This window comes from Clupea harengus, chromosome 14 (assembly GCF_900700415.2).
Source record: "Clupea harengus chromosome 14, Ch_v2.0.2, whole genome shotgun sequence".
Lineage (NCBI taxonomy): Eukaryota > Metazoa > Chordata > Actinopteri > Clupeiformes > Clupeidae > Clupea > Clupea harengus.
The window spans coordinates 17,506,262-17,523,082 of NC_045165.1; the positions used below are offsets into that span (position 1 = coordinate 17,506,262).

General features: G+C 45.1%; 1 protein-coding gene across 2 annotated transcripts in view; it reads right to left on the reverse strand.

Moving 5' to 3' along the window:
- rps6ka1 (ribosomal protein S6 kinase a, polypeptide 1) overlaps positions 1 to 16,821 on the reverse strand; it is a 70,658-nt gene that overhangs the window by 41,758 nt on the left and 12,079 nt on the right. For both annotated transcript variants that reach the window (XM_031579891.2, XM_012836849.3), the window contains exon 2: positions 13,660 to 13,704. In XM_031579891.2, the coding sequence (XP_031435751.1) occupies positions 13,660 to 13,704 (45 nt within the window). The remainder of the gene's footprint in view (positions 1 to 13,659; positions 13,705 to 16,821) is intronic.

Genomic DNA, 16,821 nt, shown 5'->3' on the forward strand with positions numbered 1-16,821 from the left:
TTTTAGTCACACGACACTCACAAACACACAGTATTAGTGTATTTATATGGTGTGACTAACACTGACAAAAAAACATGTTCTTTTACTCACCCACATGGATACATACACAAGTTTTAATCTCACCAATAATCTCATCTATTCACACAACACACACACAGTGCCCTCGACAGAGCATGAGAAGACTCAAACACACTTTCCAGTTACAACCAACACGCTGAATACTTCTCTTCTCTGAACCAGTGAGGGGAATAAACACTGACAGAGAAACAAAAGAGGATAACATCACAACACGGTGCTGTTCAGGTGAGAGACACACACACACGTGCAGACACACCCACTCACAAACACAAGCGCACACACACACACACAGGATGAAACTCAAGACTCAAGCTGCATTGTCCTGGTGGTCAGAGGTGTAGTCACCCGTGTGGTCACTGCACACACTGAGGACAAACATGACAAAGAGGCTGAGCTGCCTTAATCTCTCACACACACACACACACACACACACACACACACACACACACACACACACACACACACACACACACACACACACACACACACACACACACACACACACACACACACACACACACACACACACACACACACACACACACACACACACACACACACACAGAGTAGTTATGGGCATAGTCCAAGGTGCTAATAAAGGAGATTTGGGTGGTGAGAGAATTTCTCCTCACATCCAGCTGTCAATTTAGTACGCTATGCTAGTACGCTATGACAAAAAAAAACAACGTCAGTACTCCAGTCATCACCCCGGTTTACCTATTGGATTTTAAACCCTGCCACCTTTAAATTGTGTGCCATTAAAAAAAAAACCTGACAAAGGTCTTAATTATAAAAGCACTATCCAAAATCTGATATTTTTTTGTTGATGTTTTGGATACATTCCTGCGTACTTTCTCCGTCCACTCATAAAGTTGCAAGTTTGAGCCCTAATTCTACCATGGAATTTCTGACTGTTTGTTTGTGTGTATGTGTGCGTGTGTGTGCGTGTGTGCGTGTGTGCGTGTGTGCGTGTGTGCGTGTGTGTGTGTGTGTGTGTGTGTGTGTGTGTGTGTGTGTGTGTGTGTGCGTGTGTGCGTGTGTGTGTGCGTGTGTGTGTGTCAGGCCATTTTCCTCCATCATCCTATTTCTCTTTCCATCCAAGTCCCTCCTTCTTTCTGGAGCAGGTCCCCTGTGTGTGTGTGTGTGTGTGTGTGTGTGTGTGTGTGAGTATGCTCGTGTGTGCACACACACACACACACTCGTTCGGGGGTTGGTTAGCTGGTGAGCAAGGGGTGTACTGAGGGGTCCTGCCAAGGACAAGTCTCAGCAGAGAACGAGAGAACGAGAGAGCGAGAGAGAGAGACACAGAGAGAGAGAGAGAGACAGAGAGACACAGAGAGAGAATGAGACAGTGTATCAGTGTGAGTGAGTGAGTGTCAGTCTTTTTACGCAGTGCTTTCAAGGCAGGAATTTGGAACATTCATTGTGCCGTGCAGTTTTGTGTAAAAGGTACAGAGACAGAATAGGAGGTCATTGCTTTCCCGCCTCAGAGCCGGCAGCAGAGGTAGTCAGAGAGCCGGAAGGACGTCTGTGTGAAAGAGACAGCCGACATGACAGAATAGGGTTGTGACGCAGCCTCACAGCTAACCAAAGTGAAGCAAGACTACTGTGTTGTCAGAGCACGCCGATCTGACATGATGCACAGCAGCTTTACTTGGGTCTGAACGTATAAATGTACACGGCTTGCAAGAGCCCGCGACACCAAGATCACCGGTCAATGTTTTTGAAAGTAACAGTTGTTTGTTTACAAAGCGTATGTTATGGCACACTCGAGTTATTGCGCATGTTCGGAATGTCCGACATGATAATTCACAGCTCTGACTTGAGCTCTGAATGTGTTTGAGCCAAATGTTAACACAATAATGCAGGGATGACTCTTCTTAATGAGTCTTCTTAACGAGGAAAGGAGTGAGAGAGAGAGAAAGAAAGAGAGAGAGAGAGAAAGAAAGAGAGAGATAATTTGATAATAGGAATCATAGCAGGGAAGAGTTGACAGAGTCTAAAACAACTAGGACAAGACAATGAAAGAACAGAAGTATAAATATCATTCTCCATTGGCCCACTGTTGTTTCCGGGCGTGTGTGTGTGTGTGTGTGTGTGTGTGTGTGTGTGTGTGTGTGTGTGTGTGTGTGTGTGCCTCTGTCTCTAGGTCCTGCCGCTTTGCGCTATTCAACATCCGCAAAATCAGGCCGTACCTAACCCAGTATGCCACCCAGCTGCTGGTGCAAACCTTGGTGAATTCCCGCCTTGATTACTGCAACGCCCTCCTAATGGGCCTGCCGGCTTGTGTGGTGAAACCACTACAAATGATCCAGAACGCGGCGGCGCGTCTGGTGTTCAACCAACCGAAGAGGGCACACGTCACCCCGCTTCTTATTGACCTCCACTGGCTGCCTGTAGCTGCTCGCATTAAGTTCAAGTCACTTATGCTTGCCTACAGAGTGCTTGATGGTTCTGCTCCCACCTACCTAAATGCTCTTGTAAGGGCAAATGTTACACCCAGGATGCTGCGCTCTTCTAGTGAGCGTCGTTTGGCACTGCCATCTGTGCAAGTACGGCAGTCCAGACTATTCTCATTTGTAGTTCCACGTTGGTGGAATGAACTACTCAGCACTACCAGAGCAGGGGCGTCCCTCTCTACCTTTAAGAAGCTTTTGAAGACCCAACTCTTCAGAGAGCACTTCCCGTCCTAACTGGCACTTCGACTAGTAACTTGCAGTTACATTTCTGCACTTCTTTCTTTTTTATTTCATTTTGTTATATTTCTTATGTAAAGTAGTATTTATTTATTGTTACACCAGGTTCTATTGCTCGTAGCTTGAATATTCTCTCCCTTGTACGTCGCTTTGGACAAAAGCGTCTGCTAAATGACTAAATGTAAATGTAAATGTAAATGTGTGTGTGTGTGTGTGTGTGTGTGTGTGTAGCTCATTGCCACAGTGTCTGGGCATGTATGTGACTCAGCTCCAGTTAAGCTGTTGAAACAGAGAGCAGGGCTGTGCTGGTGCAGGCTAAAGGAATGAGAAGATGGCAAATAGAGAGAAAACATTCTCCATCACATTCACTGCACACACAGAGGACAAACATGCACAGTGAGACTGAGCTTGCTTGCTTCCTTCCACACACACACACACACACACACACACACACACACACACACACACACACACACACACACACACACTGAGTATAGATCCTACAGAGTTGGGAAGAGCTCCCTAGTAATCCTAGAAAGCCTGAGAAGGCTCAGACGTCTATAAGAGGCCATACAGTGTGACTGTCTCCAGTCCAGAGCTCAGGGAGCCATGATGATGCTTCAGTGAAAACACACACACACACACACACACGGAGCCAGGCTCAGGTCTCCGAAACACACTCTCATGCCAGACATGCACACACACACACACACACACACACACACACACACACACACACACACAGCCAGGCTCAGGTCTCAGAAACACACTCTCATGCCACACACACAAACACACACAACAGGAGCCAGGCTCAGGTCTCAGAAACACACTCTCATGCCTGACACTGAACAAAGGCCCTCTCAGCTCCCCTCTAGCACACACACACACCTCTCTCTCTCTCCCTCACACACTGTTTCTACATCTCTCTCTCAAACAATAGCCATAGACTAAAATAGGCACAAATCACACACTTCCAAATAAAACATTAAAAACACCAAAAACAGCACACAAACAAGTACACATTCACTTATTCACACAGCCTCACTCATGCCTACAGATGAAAACTCAAACACACAGACTCCAATAGAAACCTAACACACACACACACACACACACACACACAGACACACACACACACACCAACCAAGAAGCAGAGAAGCTGTGGGGAGCTGAGCAGCGGTGGTAAGTGTGAGTGTGTTTAGTTGGGCTGGCTCTGCCATACTGCCAGTGGAGCGGGGAGAGTGGGTGACACAGTGGGGAGGTCTTGCCTGCGTAACGACATCAAAACAAACTAGAGCCAATCAATTCACATTAACCCGGCGCATTAGCCAGCAGGTGTGCTGCATCTGAGGAGACACACACACATCCACACACACACGCACACACACACTCTACCATACACAAACTCACACACATGTACTCACAAGCAGGCAGATATAAACTCTACTCTACCATACACACACATGCCTAACCCTACACTACTTCATCCCTACTCTAATGCTGAACTGCATCGATTACCTCCAGCTACAGGTCAGAGGTGTTGGTATCCGTCGACAACATTCTTCCCCGTCTCGGCAAATGCTTTTGACCCCAGGACATTCTGAACAATCAGGTGAAGTGTGTCGAAGAACCTATGAGTGTATGTGTTTGTGCGTGTGTACGAGTGGTGGTATAAGTGTTTGTGTCTAAAGAACTGAGAAACAAAACAAGAGAGAAAGTGTGTGGTTGGTTGTGTGTGTGTGTGTGTGTGTGTGTGTGTGTGTGTGTGTGTGTGTGTGTGTGTGTGTGTGTGTGTTGCCAGGCTCTTCAGAATTGTGTACGTGTTCCCATACACCTGCTGCCCCTTCAGGTTGAATAAACAAGGAAGAAACATATATGCTAAGTGAATGAGGATACGTTCGTGTTTGGGAGTGGGGGAGTGTGTTAATAAAAAGACTCCTAACCTTATAGTAGAGTGAGGACAAACATGCAGTTTCCATGACTACACCACGTGCACTTGCTGAAACACACATGTACAAACGTTCCACACACACACACACACAGCCTCCTCCCACACTCAGTGAGTGAGTAAGTCGTGAGTGTGTGTGTGTGTGTGTGTGTGTGTGTTGGCCTGCATAATCCTGCCATGTACTTCTCTCAATGCTGCACATTAACTCAGCACTCGTGCCACAGGCCACCCTGTAATCCACAAGAGGGCTTTAATGCTTGGCTTATCATATGTGCGGACACACACACACATACAAATATACCATCTCTCTCTCTCGCACTCCCCCTCACACAAACAGCATACCTGGAGTCTCATAACTGTGATCTCTAAACAGTCAGGAAAAAGGACAAATACACATGCAACAGAAAATAAAAACCACACACACACACACACACACACACACACACACACACACACTAGAAAATAATCTAGAGAGAGCAACAGGAAATCAAAAAAGGCCAGATAAAGTGCCAATCCCCATCACTTATCTCTGCTGCACTGAACGCTCTCGAGAAGATCCCGCTGAGGAGGAAGCGAGACTGTCACCAACAAGTCACCCTGAAGTGGGGGGGGGGGGGGGTAAACTCTGTGAGTGTGTGTGTGTGTATATGATTGCGTCTGTAGATGTGTACATGCTTTAGTTCTTGCATGTTTATGGATTTGCACAAGAGTATGTAGATATGAGTATGCGAGTGAACTATCTACATGACCTTAATTGGGGCTAAATTAAGTCCATATCAGTCTTATGAATATGTGTGTGTGTGTGTGTGTGTGTGTTTGTTTGGTGTAACTGTGTGTGACTGCACAGGAGTATGCATGTTTGTGCTGCATGTTTGCGTGCGTGTGTACTGTATGTTTGTGTGCGTGTGTGTGTGTGTGTGTGTGTGCTGTATGTTTGCGTGCGTGCGTGTGTGCTGTATGTTGGTGCATGCGCGTGTTTGAGGGGGGTATGTGTGAGGTATATTTGTGTGTGTGTGGTTCAAATGTAATCTCGCTGTTGCTCGTCACTGCATGCTGACGTGTGGTTTCCTTAGGAAGTACTGGTGTTTCCTGATCCGGTGTTACCACCAGTCCATCCATCCTCCCAGCACCTCTAGCCATCAACATTCACATTGCATTTCCCCATTGCACAACAGCCAGGGTGTGTGTCAATGTGTGTGTGTGTTAGGGCTGTCAACGAATATTCTAAATTCGAATATATATTCGAATAGTTGTTAAAAATAGAATTTCGAATGTGAAAATAAAAATTCGAATGTAAAAAAAAACAAAAAAAAAACAGCGGCAGCACTTTCTGCTTTGCAGGTGGGCGCGCCTGAGATCAGGGACAGGTCACAGGAGTCGCACTGTCTGGCACAGAGTCACTGCTGACAGTTGACTTGCGAGATGCAGAAAGTGCAGAATCCACGTTGCTAGTTGCTTACACACTACTTTAGCTGTAGGCTCAACAAGTTGCCTCACTGCTGACAGTTGACTTGGTGGAAGATGGCAGAAAGTGCAGAACCCTGCTTGACCGCAGAAGAGAAAGTGATTGTAACCCCCAAAAATCTAAAGAGTGATGTCTGGAAATATTTCGGATTTTGGGCAGTTGATTGTAAACTTGTTGAGCCTACAGATAAAATAGTGTGTAAGCTATGTAAGCTAGCGTTAGCTTACCATTCAACAACTAGCAACTCGAGGCTACATCTCCAAAATGTGCATCCAAGTGAATATGGCATAATATGTGGAACTTCAGCGAAACAGCCACGTCTGGATACATATTTTGCACCGTCTGTCACAAGTTCGTTGCCTGCGGCACGACAGGAGGCCTGCACGCAAAAATTGATTTCGTTCATATGCAAGGACATGAGGCCGATCAATGTGGTGGATGGGATAGGCTTCAGGGCCATTAGTTAATTCTTGGCCATTAGTTAATTTACTTATTTTTGTGTAGGTAATATGTTGTTAAATATGTTTAAACTTAAATAAATTACCTATACAAGTAGTTATGTCTCGTTGTATTAATTTGTCCTGTTATTGACGTGCCTAATGCGCAAACAGAAATTCGAATATGTTCGAATATATGTGTTTTTTTTAAAGCGAATATTCGAACGTCATTTTTGAGCAATTTTGACAGCCCTAGTGTGTGTGTGTGTGTGTGTGTGTGTGTGTGTGCGCATACATACACAAAAAGTGTATACATATGTGCGTATGTGTATGCTGTTGAACTGGTATATCTGTGAGGAAAGGCGCTTTACCTAGCTAAGCTACTCCACAGCAGGTCATGAACGTCACCAGCCCAGACTAGTCACAGTTCAGTCAGCGGCCCAAATCTGTTCTCCATTCAGTGTCTATATGCCACTGTGGGGGAGAGGGGCAAGACACCGAAAGGGAGAGATAAGTGAACACCCTCAGACCCAGAGGGAATCAGGTCGAGTGTGTCCGTGTGTGTGTGTGGGTGGGTGGGTGCTTGTGTGTGTGTCCGTGTGTGTGTGCACGTACTTGAGTGTGTATGTGTAAGTAAAGAGGCAAAGAGGGGAGGGCATCAGGGAGAGCGTGTCCGTGTGTGTGTGCCTGTGTATGCGTGTTTCAGTGTGTGCGTACTCGAGCGTGTATGTGTAAGTAAAGAGGTAGGGCATCAGGGAGAGTGTGTCCTTGTGTGTGTGTGTACACTCGAGTGTGTATGTGTAAGTAATAGGGGTGGGAATCTCTTGGCACCTCACGATTCGATTCCGATTCAGTGGTCAACGATTCGATTCTAAACCGATTATCGATTCAAAACTGATTATCGATTATCAATTCTAAACCGATAAAACGATTATCGATGCATGCCGATTTTTAAAACATTTGAGTTTGCTACTCAGAGTCTCAAATAACTTCTTACTTTGTGTTTGATAATTAAAGAAAATCAACAGATGAATTACCTTCTCTATTTTTTCTCAGTTTATTAGAGAAAAAGCTTTTCCTTCACAATTATGACTTTCAATGAACAATGCAATAATCGATGCAGCTTGCATTTCAACACAAAATGGATGTGTAAAATTAAAAAAAAAAAAAAAAAAATATATATATATATTTTTTTAATTAAAAAATCGATTATGAACTTTTCTGAATCGAGACAGAATCGTTCTAGAGAGAATCGAGAGAAATCGAAGAATCGATTTTTTTTCCCACCCCTAGTAAGTAAACAGGTAAAGAGGGGAGGACCAGGGGCAGTGGCACAGAGGGCATCTGGTATCCCGTCTGACTAGAGGTAGCTCTGAGAGAGTGTGTGTGTGTGTGTGTGTGTGTGTGTGTGTGTCTGAAGTAAGATCAGGGGTGGCGGGCACAGAGGGCATCAAGTATCCCGTCTGGCTGTGCCACCCCCCCAATTGGGCCCTCACTGCTGAATAATTGATGACTCTGCGCTTGTCAGTGTTTTAGACGACCTCAAAGGAGACCTCACAGGGCCCAGTGAAAAAGGCATATCAAAGGCCTCGGGCTCCTCTGGCTAGTCACAAGCGAGCCAGATGGAGAACACACACACAAACACACACACACACACCTCATGCCCTGGTGAGGGAATCGAAACTAAAAGGCCATTACCCACATTAGGGCATTTACTAATCAAATTTAGACAAATGGAAAAAGCATTAGAGCTCCGGCCTGTGGGGCAACTGCACGTGCACAAAAACGGATGCACACACACACACACACACACACACACACACACACACACACACACACACACACACACACACACACACACACACACACACACACACACACACACACACACACACACACACACACACACAACTGCAAAAACTACACTACTTTAGATCTTAAGTTTCTTTTTATCTGTATTTTGAAATAAAATAGCTTGGTAACATTGTGTTTGCTTAGAGACTTTGAACCCTTTTTCAAAGCCAAATCATAGTATGGTAGTTTGGGTAAGGACACATTAATCAGTATGTGCATGAATTAAGCATCCCACTCTCAAGTATGGATGATACTACCAGAGTTTCACTTTGAAATAAAGAGGGCACTTGCACAGTACCATCTCCTCTGCATAATTTAACAGCAAACAAAAACGGTTCCCTAGTATGGATTAACCCTAATCAAATATTTATGCCAGTTTACTGTCACTGAATCAGTGTACTGACATCTTAGCGCCGGTTGCTCAAGGTTGGTGTAACAGCCTGCGTGAGTATGATTTTAAACTCCTATTCGTTTGGATTCTCTGCCATTCTTTTCTGCAACTCCTCATATAAATGGAAGATGCACTGAAACAAAAAACATACACAAACCCACACACAAAGACGCACTCAAACCATCACACACACACACACGCAAGCAAATATGCACTGAAACGAATAGACGCACACACTCACACACACACACACAAAGATGCACTCAAACAAATACACGCACACACACACACACACACACACACAATTAGTTAAAACTACACTGTGGGCCTGGCCCTGATTTGGTGCGGTACTGGTCCAGTGGATCCATACATTAAAGCGTGCTCTGGGCAAAGCATGAAACCTGTGCCAAAAGTACGCCCTGCTGTTGGCATAGTAACTGATCTGTGTGTGTTCACATGAAGCAACCAGTTCTTCGTGAAAAGAGAGCAGTAATTGGTGTTCTCTCACAAAACACAAGTGTGTGGTGTGTGTGTGTACACGTGTCAGCAATTCATGCAAGCTGTTTAATATTCCCCATTTGTCAACATTGGGAACAAAAAGCCTTTCACAAGTAAAAACACGAGTCCTCATTTGAATTTACACACAAATCCACGAGTAATCCAATCACTTCATCCGAGCTCCCGTTTGTTGCCATGTCGTTCAGAGAATACCATGACAACGAAATCAAGCAGTCTGCCAGATACGCTCGAGTACAGAAACCAACGCATGAATTTACCATGAAGCTTGTTTATGCCAGGAACCTGACACATATTACTAATTTAAAGCGAGAGCATGGTTGTGTCCTTTAGACTACTTCCCCCCCCCCCCCCCTGGAAAAAACAAAGCAAGTCGTATGAGCAAAGACTGGCTGCCTCATAACGTTCACGGACATGGCAGAATAAACACTCCTCTCCTCCGCTCCAATGGCAAATGGTGCCACAGCATACAGGGATTCAAACGTCATCTCCTAGTCACAGTCCAATAGGACTGACCGACAAAGAAAAAGAACAAGAAAAAAATAACGGCAACAAGGAGGACACGATCACACATGCGCACACACGCACACACACACACAGCCTCAGGCTCCCTTCCCTGTTCTGGAAAAGGAAAACGTCAGGAAGCATAACCTAGTGTGTGCGAGTGTTTTTCCTTCCTCCCTCCCCGCTGAGCAGGGAGGACCTCTACCACATATCTGAGAAAGAGGCAGAAATCATGCATCCATTGGCAGCTGCAGGCGTTATTGACAGGGAAACGTCTCATTTCCAGTCAGGCAGCACAGCAGAAAGGCCTTTAGTCACTAATCGCTGCCACAGTGGCGGCTAATAACTGCTCCAAATGAACTCCCATCAGGGAGGCTGCGTGGCTTCACACCTTTACCAGGAAATCTGTGCTACTAAAAGATGGAGAGGCCAACGGCACCTCTAGTCACGGTGCCTGAAAGTGTGTGTGTGTAAGTGTGTGTGTGTGTGTGTGTGTGTGTGTAATTATAAGTGGTTGTATGCATACATTATTGCCAATGGGGCTCTCAGTGCTTATTGTTCCTGAAGGGCATTGGCAGTCTGGGCAACAGGTTGAAAGGAAACTGCCTGCCTAAGTAGGAGGGGAAGAACCAAAGGACCTTGCCTCGAGTGTATCTGCAGGCCTAATGCAATGGGAACATATTTGTCTCGAGCCTATCTGCAGGCCTAATGCAATGAGAACATATTTTAACATGATGTATTTAGAGATGAGTAACAACCATTTCATCCTTATTGGCTGTTAGCCCAGGGGATTGAAAGCGACCACATGGCTTATGTGTGTGTGTGTGTGTGTGTGTGTGTGTAAGCCAATCGTTTCTCACTCAAACAGCCCTCCACCCTGAAGCCTCCTCAGAGTGAAGTTTAACCCACAGGTTGGAGGTGGTGAGTACTACAGAGATGAATGCTCCCCCACACTCAGAGCTCTACTACGGAGACAAGGCTTAAAACCATGCAGGGAAACACATCCGACCGCAGCACCTGGCAAAGGGTCTTATTCTGGGAAGAACATAATGACGAGAGTGCAGAGACCATCACTGTGGGTGTCTCCACGGGCAACCGGTCTGGCTTTACAACTCATCTCGAGAGCCTCTCATTTGTCAGGAAGAGCTGACTAAGTTCCCAGGATCCAGTGCAATTTGCAGATGGATCAATTCCAGCATTCGGAGCCCGTGTCCTTGCACTAGAGACCACACCCCTCAGGGATGAAAGCAGGATGTTTTAGAGACAAGGGCATCAATTGAGGTCATTTCATTTTTTTCTTAAGTCATTATTCCCACCCATCCTTAGACAATACATAAGAGAACAAACAAAAAAAATATTCCCATGCATCTTTACAGATAATACAAACAAAAATGGTTGTGGTTTAATTTTAAATGTGCTGGGTGCAGTGTATTCACTAAGCACTCAACCCATTGCCAAGCTATGCTTATGGCTGACCTGTTAATTGTGCTCTAATATGGTCATGTTTCTGGTAAAGGCTGGTAAATTGGGTGGGTGGGGGGGGGGGGGTTAAATGGTATAAGGAGAACCCCCCTTATGGCCACCAGCATACTCCTGGAGCCTTGTGGGAGGAGCAGGGACTCATGCCATATCTGCTCTCTAGTTTTCACTTTGTGCTGCTGCAGAAGATTGAGCTTGTGCCTGATACTGACTGAGGCTCACGCTTTCTATCACTAACTCACAGAGAGAAAGAGAGAGAAAGAGAAAGAGAGAGAGAGAAAGAAAGAAAGAAAGAGAGAAAGAGAAAGAGAGAGAGAGAAAGAGAAAGAGAGAGAGTGAGTGAAAGTAAATGGCACAGGAGGAGTGACAGGCAGGGAGCGGTGGCTTTTCATCATTTCTAGTAGTCTGTCACGATTCTGTCATTACGCCTGACACCTGCACCTGTATTAAAGCTCATATCTAATAGGTGTGTGTGTGTGTGTGTGTGTGTGTGTGTGTGTGTGTGTGTGTGTGTGTGTGTGTGTGTGTGTGTGTGTGTGTGTGTGTGTGTGATCCTCTCTCAGGTCTCTCAAGCACCATCAGACTCCAAATTACCACTCTCACTGTCTCTGAGTCTAAGATCTAGATGGATGGATGCAGGAGGAGTGGGGCTGATGCTGAAGTTGTGGGCTGGGGTTGACAAAGGCCACACTACAGCCATCTGGACGGCGCTCGCTTTCAAGCACTTCCTAGCTCATCTGCCCATCTGTCATCTATAGATCCTTTTGGACCGCGTGACTACGAGACAATCACCCTGGCGGTCAGCGCTTGCCGCCTGAGACACATCGGATCATGTTCCTCCAGGTCCGTCCGCCTTACCTCATCGCTATCGATCGGGATATTGTTGTGGAGGGCTAAAGAAAAATGGCAGCCTCGCCTAACGCTGCAGGAAAAGGTCAGGAGGCATTGCCTAGCGTTCACGGGGCTCGAAAGCCAAAGCATTCCCAGCACAAAACACAAATGCAAGCAACTTCCTGATCAGTAACCAATAAAGTGGTCTGGGAACAGTTTGTTGCGGGATTCTTGCCTTGAGATGTTATGTGTTCTTAACCCTTCTCTGGGGATTACCCACAATCCACCAGGATTTAATTATGCCTTTCTGATTTGGAGACCCTATTCTTAGTGCTTGCTGTGTCTGTCTCGTGGGTGCTTTGGTAGCATTAAAACACGGAACAAAAAAAACACTAAAAACACCACAGTAATGCAACTCTGCTTCACCCTACTCATATCTTTACTTCTCACGGCTTATCTTAAGTACACAGTATGACAAAAGGCAGACAGATTGGACAGTGTTTGGCTACTATGGCAACCATTGTTTTAAGAACGTGGAATGCGCGTTTCAAAGTTCACCGGAGGCAGTCTTTACAAGGTAGAGAGTTGCGTTCAACTGGGAGTGTTCAACATTACTCTGCTCGACACTGGCCCAGACTTGACAAGCACGCATTGGATGGCCGCTGCTTGGCTTCTCAACAGCAATCCTGCACCATCACTGTACATTAGCTTTAGGGCTTAGAAAGCTCAGGAGATAATGTGGCGGTGTGTGAGAGTGGGTGAAGACGTACATTAGAGGCATGATCGCTGCATAATGGATTTTCTTATGGAGAGGCGGATTTGGTTGCAGGCAGAGGCAATGAGAAATAGTAAAGCAGGGAAGTAAAGTACCAGCTTTAAGGTCACTGAGTGCACTCGCCAACAACAGCATGCCCCGTCCTGCTTGCCTACCCGCACTGACACTCACACACACACACACACTCACACTGCCACAACATCTTACTCAATTCAAGCACCTATTAAAATTCATGAATTCATCTCGACCCAAGCTCCCAACCGCCACACTCACCATAATGTGCCACGCTCTGTGTGTCCCTCTCTGGCCACTATTCTAATGCGCAGGAAAAATAAACACCTGATACGAGCAGTTCTGGAGAAGACTGGATTTTGGGAGCGGGTACTGAATGCCAGGTGTTCATATACGATTTGGATATCTCAGCGAGAGATTACTATAGGTCAGCTCCATCCTTTTGACATTGATGCAGACAGTCAACAAAGAAAATGCAAAGCCCTGTGGAAAACTAGAGCGTATAGATATAGATGTGCCTCTGTGCATGTGAGGGGGGAAACAATGTGTGCATTGTGTAGGGATGAGAGAGAAATGTGGGTGAGTATATATATGTATGGGTATACGTGTGTGTGTGTGTGTGTATGTATGTATGTATGTATGTATGTGTGTGTGTGTGTGTACTAGTTCCTACCTTGTCCCCAGGTGTGACTCCATCCTCTGTAGTGCTTTGTCCATTCTGAAAAAAAAGACACACTGTGTTCAGTATCCAGGCAAGGACTCCATTTGTGTGTGTGTGTGTGTGTGTGTGTGGACAGGCATCACAAACCAGACAGACCCAGTAGCCTCCAGTGCACTCACTACACTACACACAGCTTTCATCCATTCTTTAAATTAGTGCAGAGGGGATTCCAGAGAGGCCAATGAATGACCAATGACTAATACTACAAAACTGGCTAACATTTTTAGGCCTTCTGAACCTGCGGGGGAGTTTTTACACATTTATTTCCAATGAACTTACAAAAAAAAAAGAAAAGAAAAAAAAACTGTCAATGCAGCTGTTAACCATCACCCTTTAATTGCACTGACAGACTTGGAGGCGTATTTGTGAGTAATGATAGTTAGTGTGTAATTAAAGGAATGTACTCTCAGCAAGCAGCATATGGAGGGACAACATGATATAGCCTGGAAAAGAAAGTCATGGGGTGCCCACACACACACACACACACACACACACACAAAGTGAAAACTTTACTGAGACATTTCACACACATGCCATCTTTTCCACACCACCCAAGAGGCAAAATGAAACTCTCTCACACACACACAGACACTTTTCAGTGGTCCATGTTAAGTTCACCAGGCAAAGTCACACGTTTAATTTTATCGCACAACGGAGCAACGCATAAAACCGATGCTCATATTCATCTAAATTTACAGAATATGCTCGCTGTCTGCCTAGCTCTCCTCAGAATCTCAGAGTAGGCAACTGGTGCATTCAGTAACTGTGCAGATTAGCTTAGCTTTTATCCTTGGTAGCTTACAGTGTATGTAAGGGGCAGATTTGTACCCATAGCATTGGTGCCATTATTATTTTTGCTCTACCAGTTCAGCCATTTAAGTTGTTATGGGATGTATTATTCTCTCGAAATTTGTGCTACCAGGATGGTTTGCCTTCCCGGATTAATTTCACAGAAAAGCCTTCATAGATAGAAATATTTCTCCGTGCCTTGCACTGACTGCAAGTATTACTTTGAATCATTATATTATGATGGGCAGAATGATTGCGAAACGGTGGCATGTTGGTGGCATAGCATTCTAAGTGCATGCAAAAAACATGAATCACAGCAGACAGATTTAGCACCAAGTTCTCGGATACTGAATCACACACACACACACACACACACACACACTTCCCTAGCCCATTTTTCACAGTAAGGAACATAAATTGAACAAATAGGATCTCAAGCCTCACAGACATGCGCCTGAAATCACAAGCCCAAAGAGTTCCTCTTTCTCCGATTTCTGTATCTCCATATCCTCCACCATCTACTTTCTGTGTCTTTCTTGTTGTCTTTCTTGATCAGTCTCTTCCTTTTAATTCCTACCCATCGCAGGAGAGGTTCAAAAACCATGTTTGGCCTTGCAGCAAGAATTAAAGAAGATGGTTTACCTCTTTTGCATTAAGTGGGAGCAGAGAGAAACTGTAGACAAACATTTTCTGGAAACTTTGGGATTTTTCAACATGGGCCTTATTTTTTTATACTTTTGGGTCCAAACTTTTACTAAGAACAATTAAAGATCAAAATCTGTCAAGTATTGCTAAAATGCTAAAAACAGACACCACAAAATGGCTACACAATGAAATCCTATCAGGCAAGCCAGCACGTCAAAGTAAACCGCTTGTTTTCGCCACTGACAGACTCATAAATGTTATTCCAAGGGTCTGACAACACAAGGATCCCTACCATCATCCATTTACCTCAACAACTGACTGTACAAACAGTTTCTTTACAGTGTTTTACCGGTCTCTATCTTCAAGTCTCTGACATAGCACCCCACTCAGTGCCTGTAGTCGATTATCGAGAGGAGGCGCTCTCCTTTCAGTGCCCACTCCAGCACCACACGGTAGGCCAATCGTCTACAGGCACTGAATGGGGCACACCTTTTTTCAAGCACCTTTTAAAATTCAAGGTCTTTATCTACCACTGCTCCAGATTTCCAAAGGAAGCAATAAAAGAGTCTGTCTGCAATTACATTATTGTGATTTAGGGGCCGTTTATAAGGAGCCTGGATTGCCTGAATCCGGAAAGAAATGTTTCAGGATTGGCCTCTCGTTTACACGAACCCGGCGGATTGGGTCACTGAATCCGCAACCTTTTGAATCCGGTCTCTAGAGTGGATAGATTCAACACTCCAGCGGATCCGTGTTCGCGTAAACGCACGATCCGCACACTTTCTAACACAATGACGTAATTGCCCCACGTGAACGCCTCGCAACCTCATCCTGAACCCTTATTAACCCCGCTGCGTCACTTCATAACAGCAACAACATAAACTAAATCGATGTTGTTAAGAAGCTGGTTAGGAAAGGGATGACATTAACAAGCCACACTTTAATCTATCACTGATCACTTAAATATATTTGCATCAGACCACTGTTCAAAACCGTTTTTTAAAAGTGTCAGCAATAGCCTATATGAGCAAATCTGACGTGAAAAGATTTTTCTTGACACGGCTCTGTGTGAACGCGATAAAAAAGGTACCGGATCCAAAAATGTTTCCGGATTCAGGCAATCCAGGCTCTGTGCAAACGTTGCCTTAGAGTGGGCTTGGTGAATTAAGTGATTTGGCCTCAGTTCAAACACACACACACGCGCACACACACACAATAGAAAACCAACCAATTTGGGGTGAGAAAAAAGGGTTAAAAAGCGGTCACCACCCTTATTAAGTAGTTCAGGGATGGGCCCGTGTGAATGCAGAGGGATGACCCCCAAGAATGCAGTCAGAGAAATGACAAAAAGAGAATGAAATGAAGCAACACCAAGAAGCAAAGGCTGACAAAGTCAGACAAAAAGAAAGAGTGATTCCCGAGTAATGTGAAGGGGATGTGCGTCACGGTGTCAGTTTAACAGGCGCCCTTCTCAGGAACACACTCCGAAGCCAACATGCCCTGCGCAACAAGTCTTATTTTTTTGACCAAGCCTAACACAGAACATAATACAATCAAACAACCTTGACCTCAACATTACCTTGAGTTTTTCAAATACGAAATAAAACTCTTTCTTTCCCTCTCCTTGTAATCACAAGACGAATACCTCAGCCTTGCTTACTCTGCTACATTCTGCGCCCG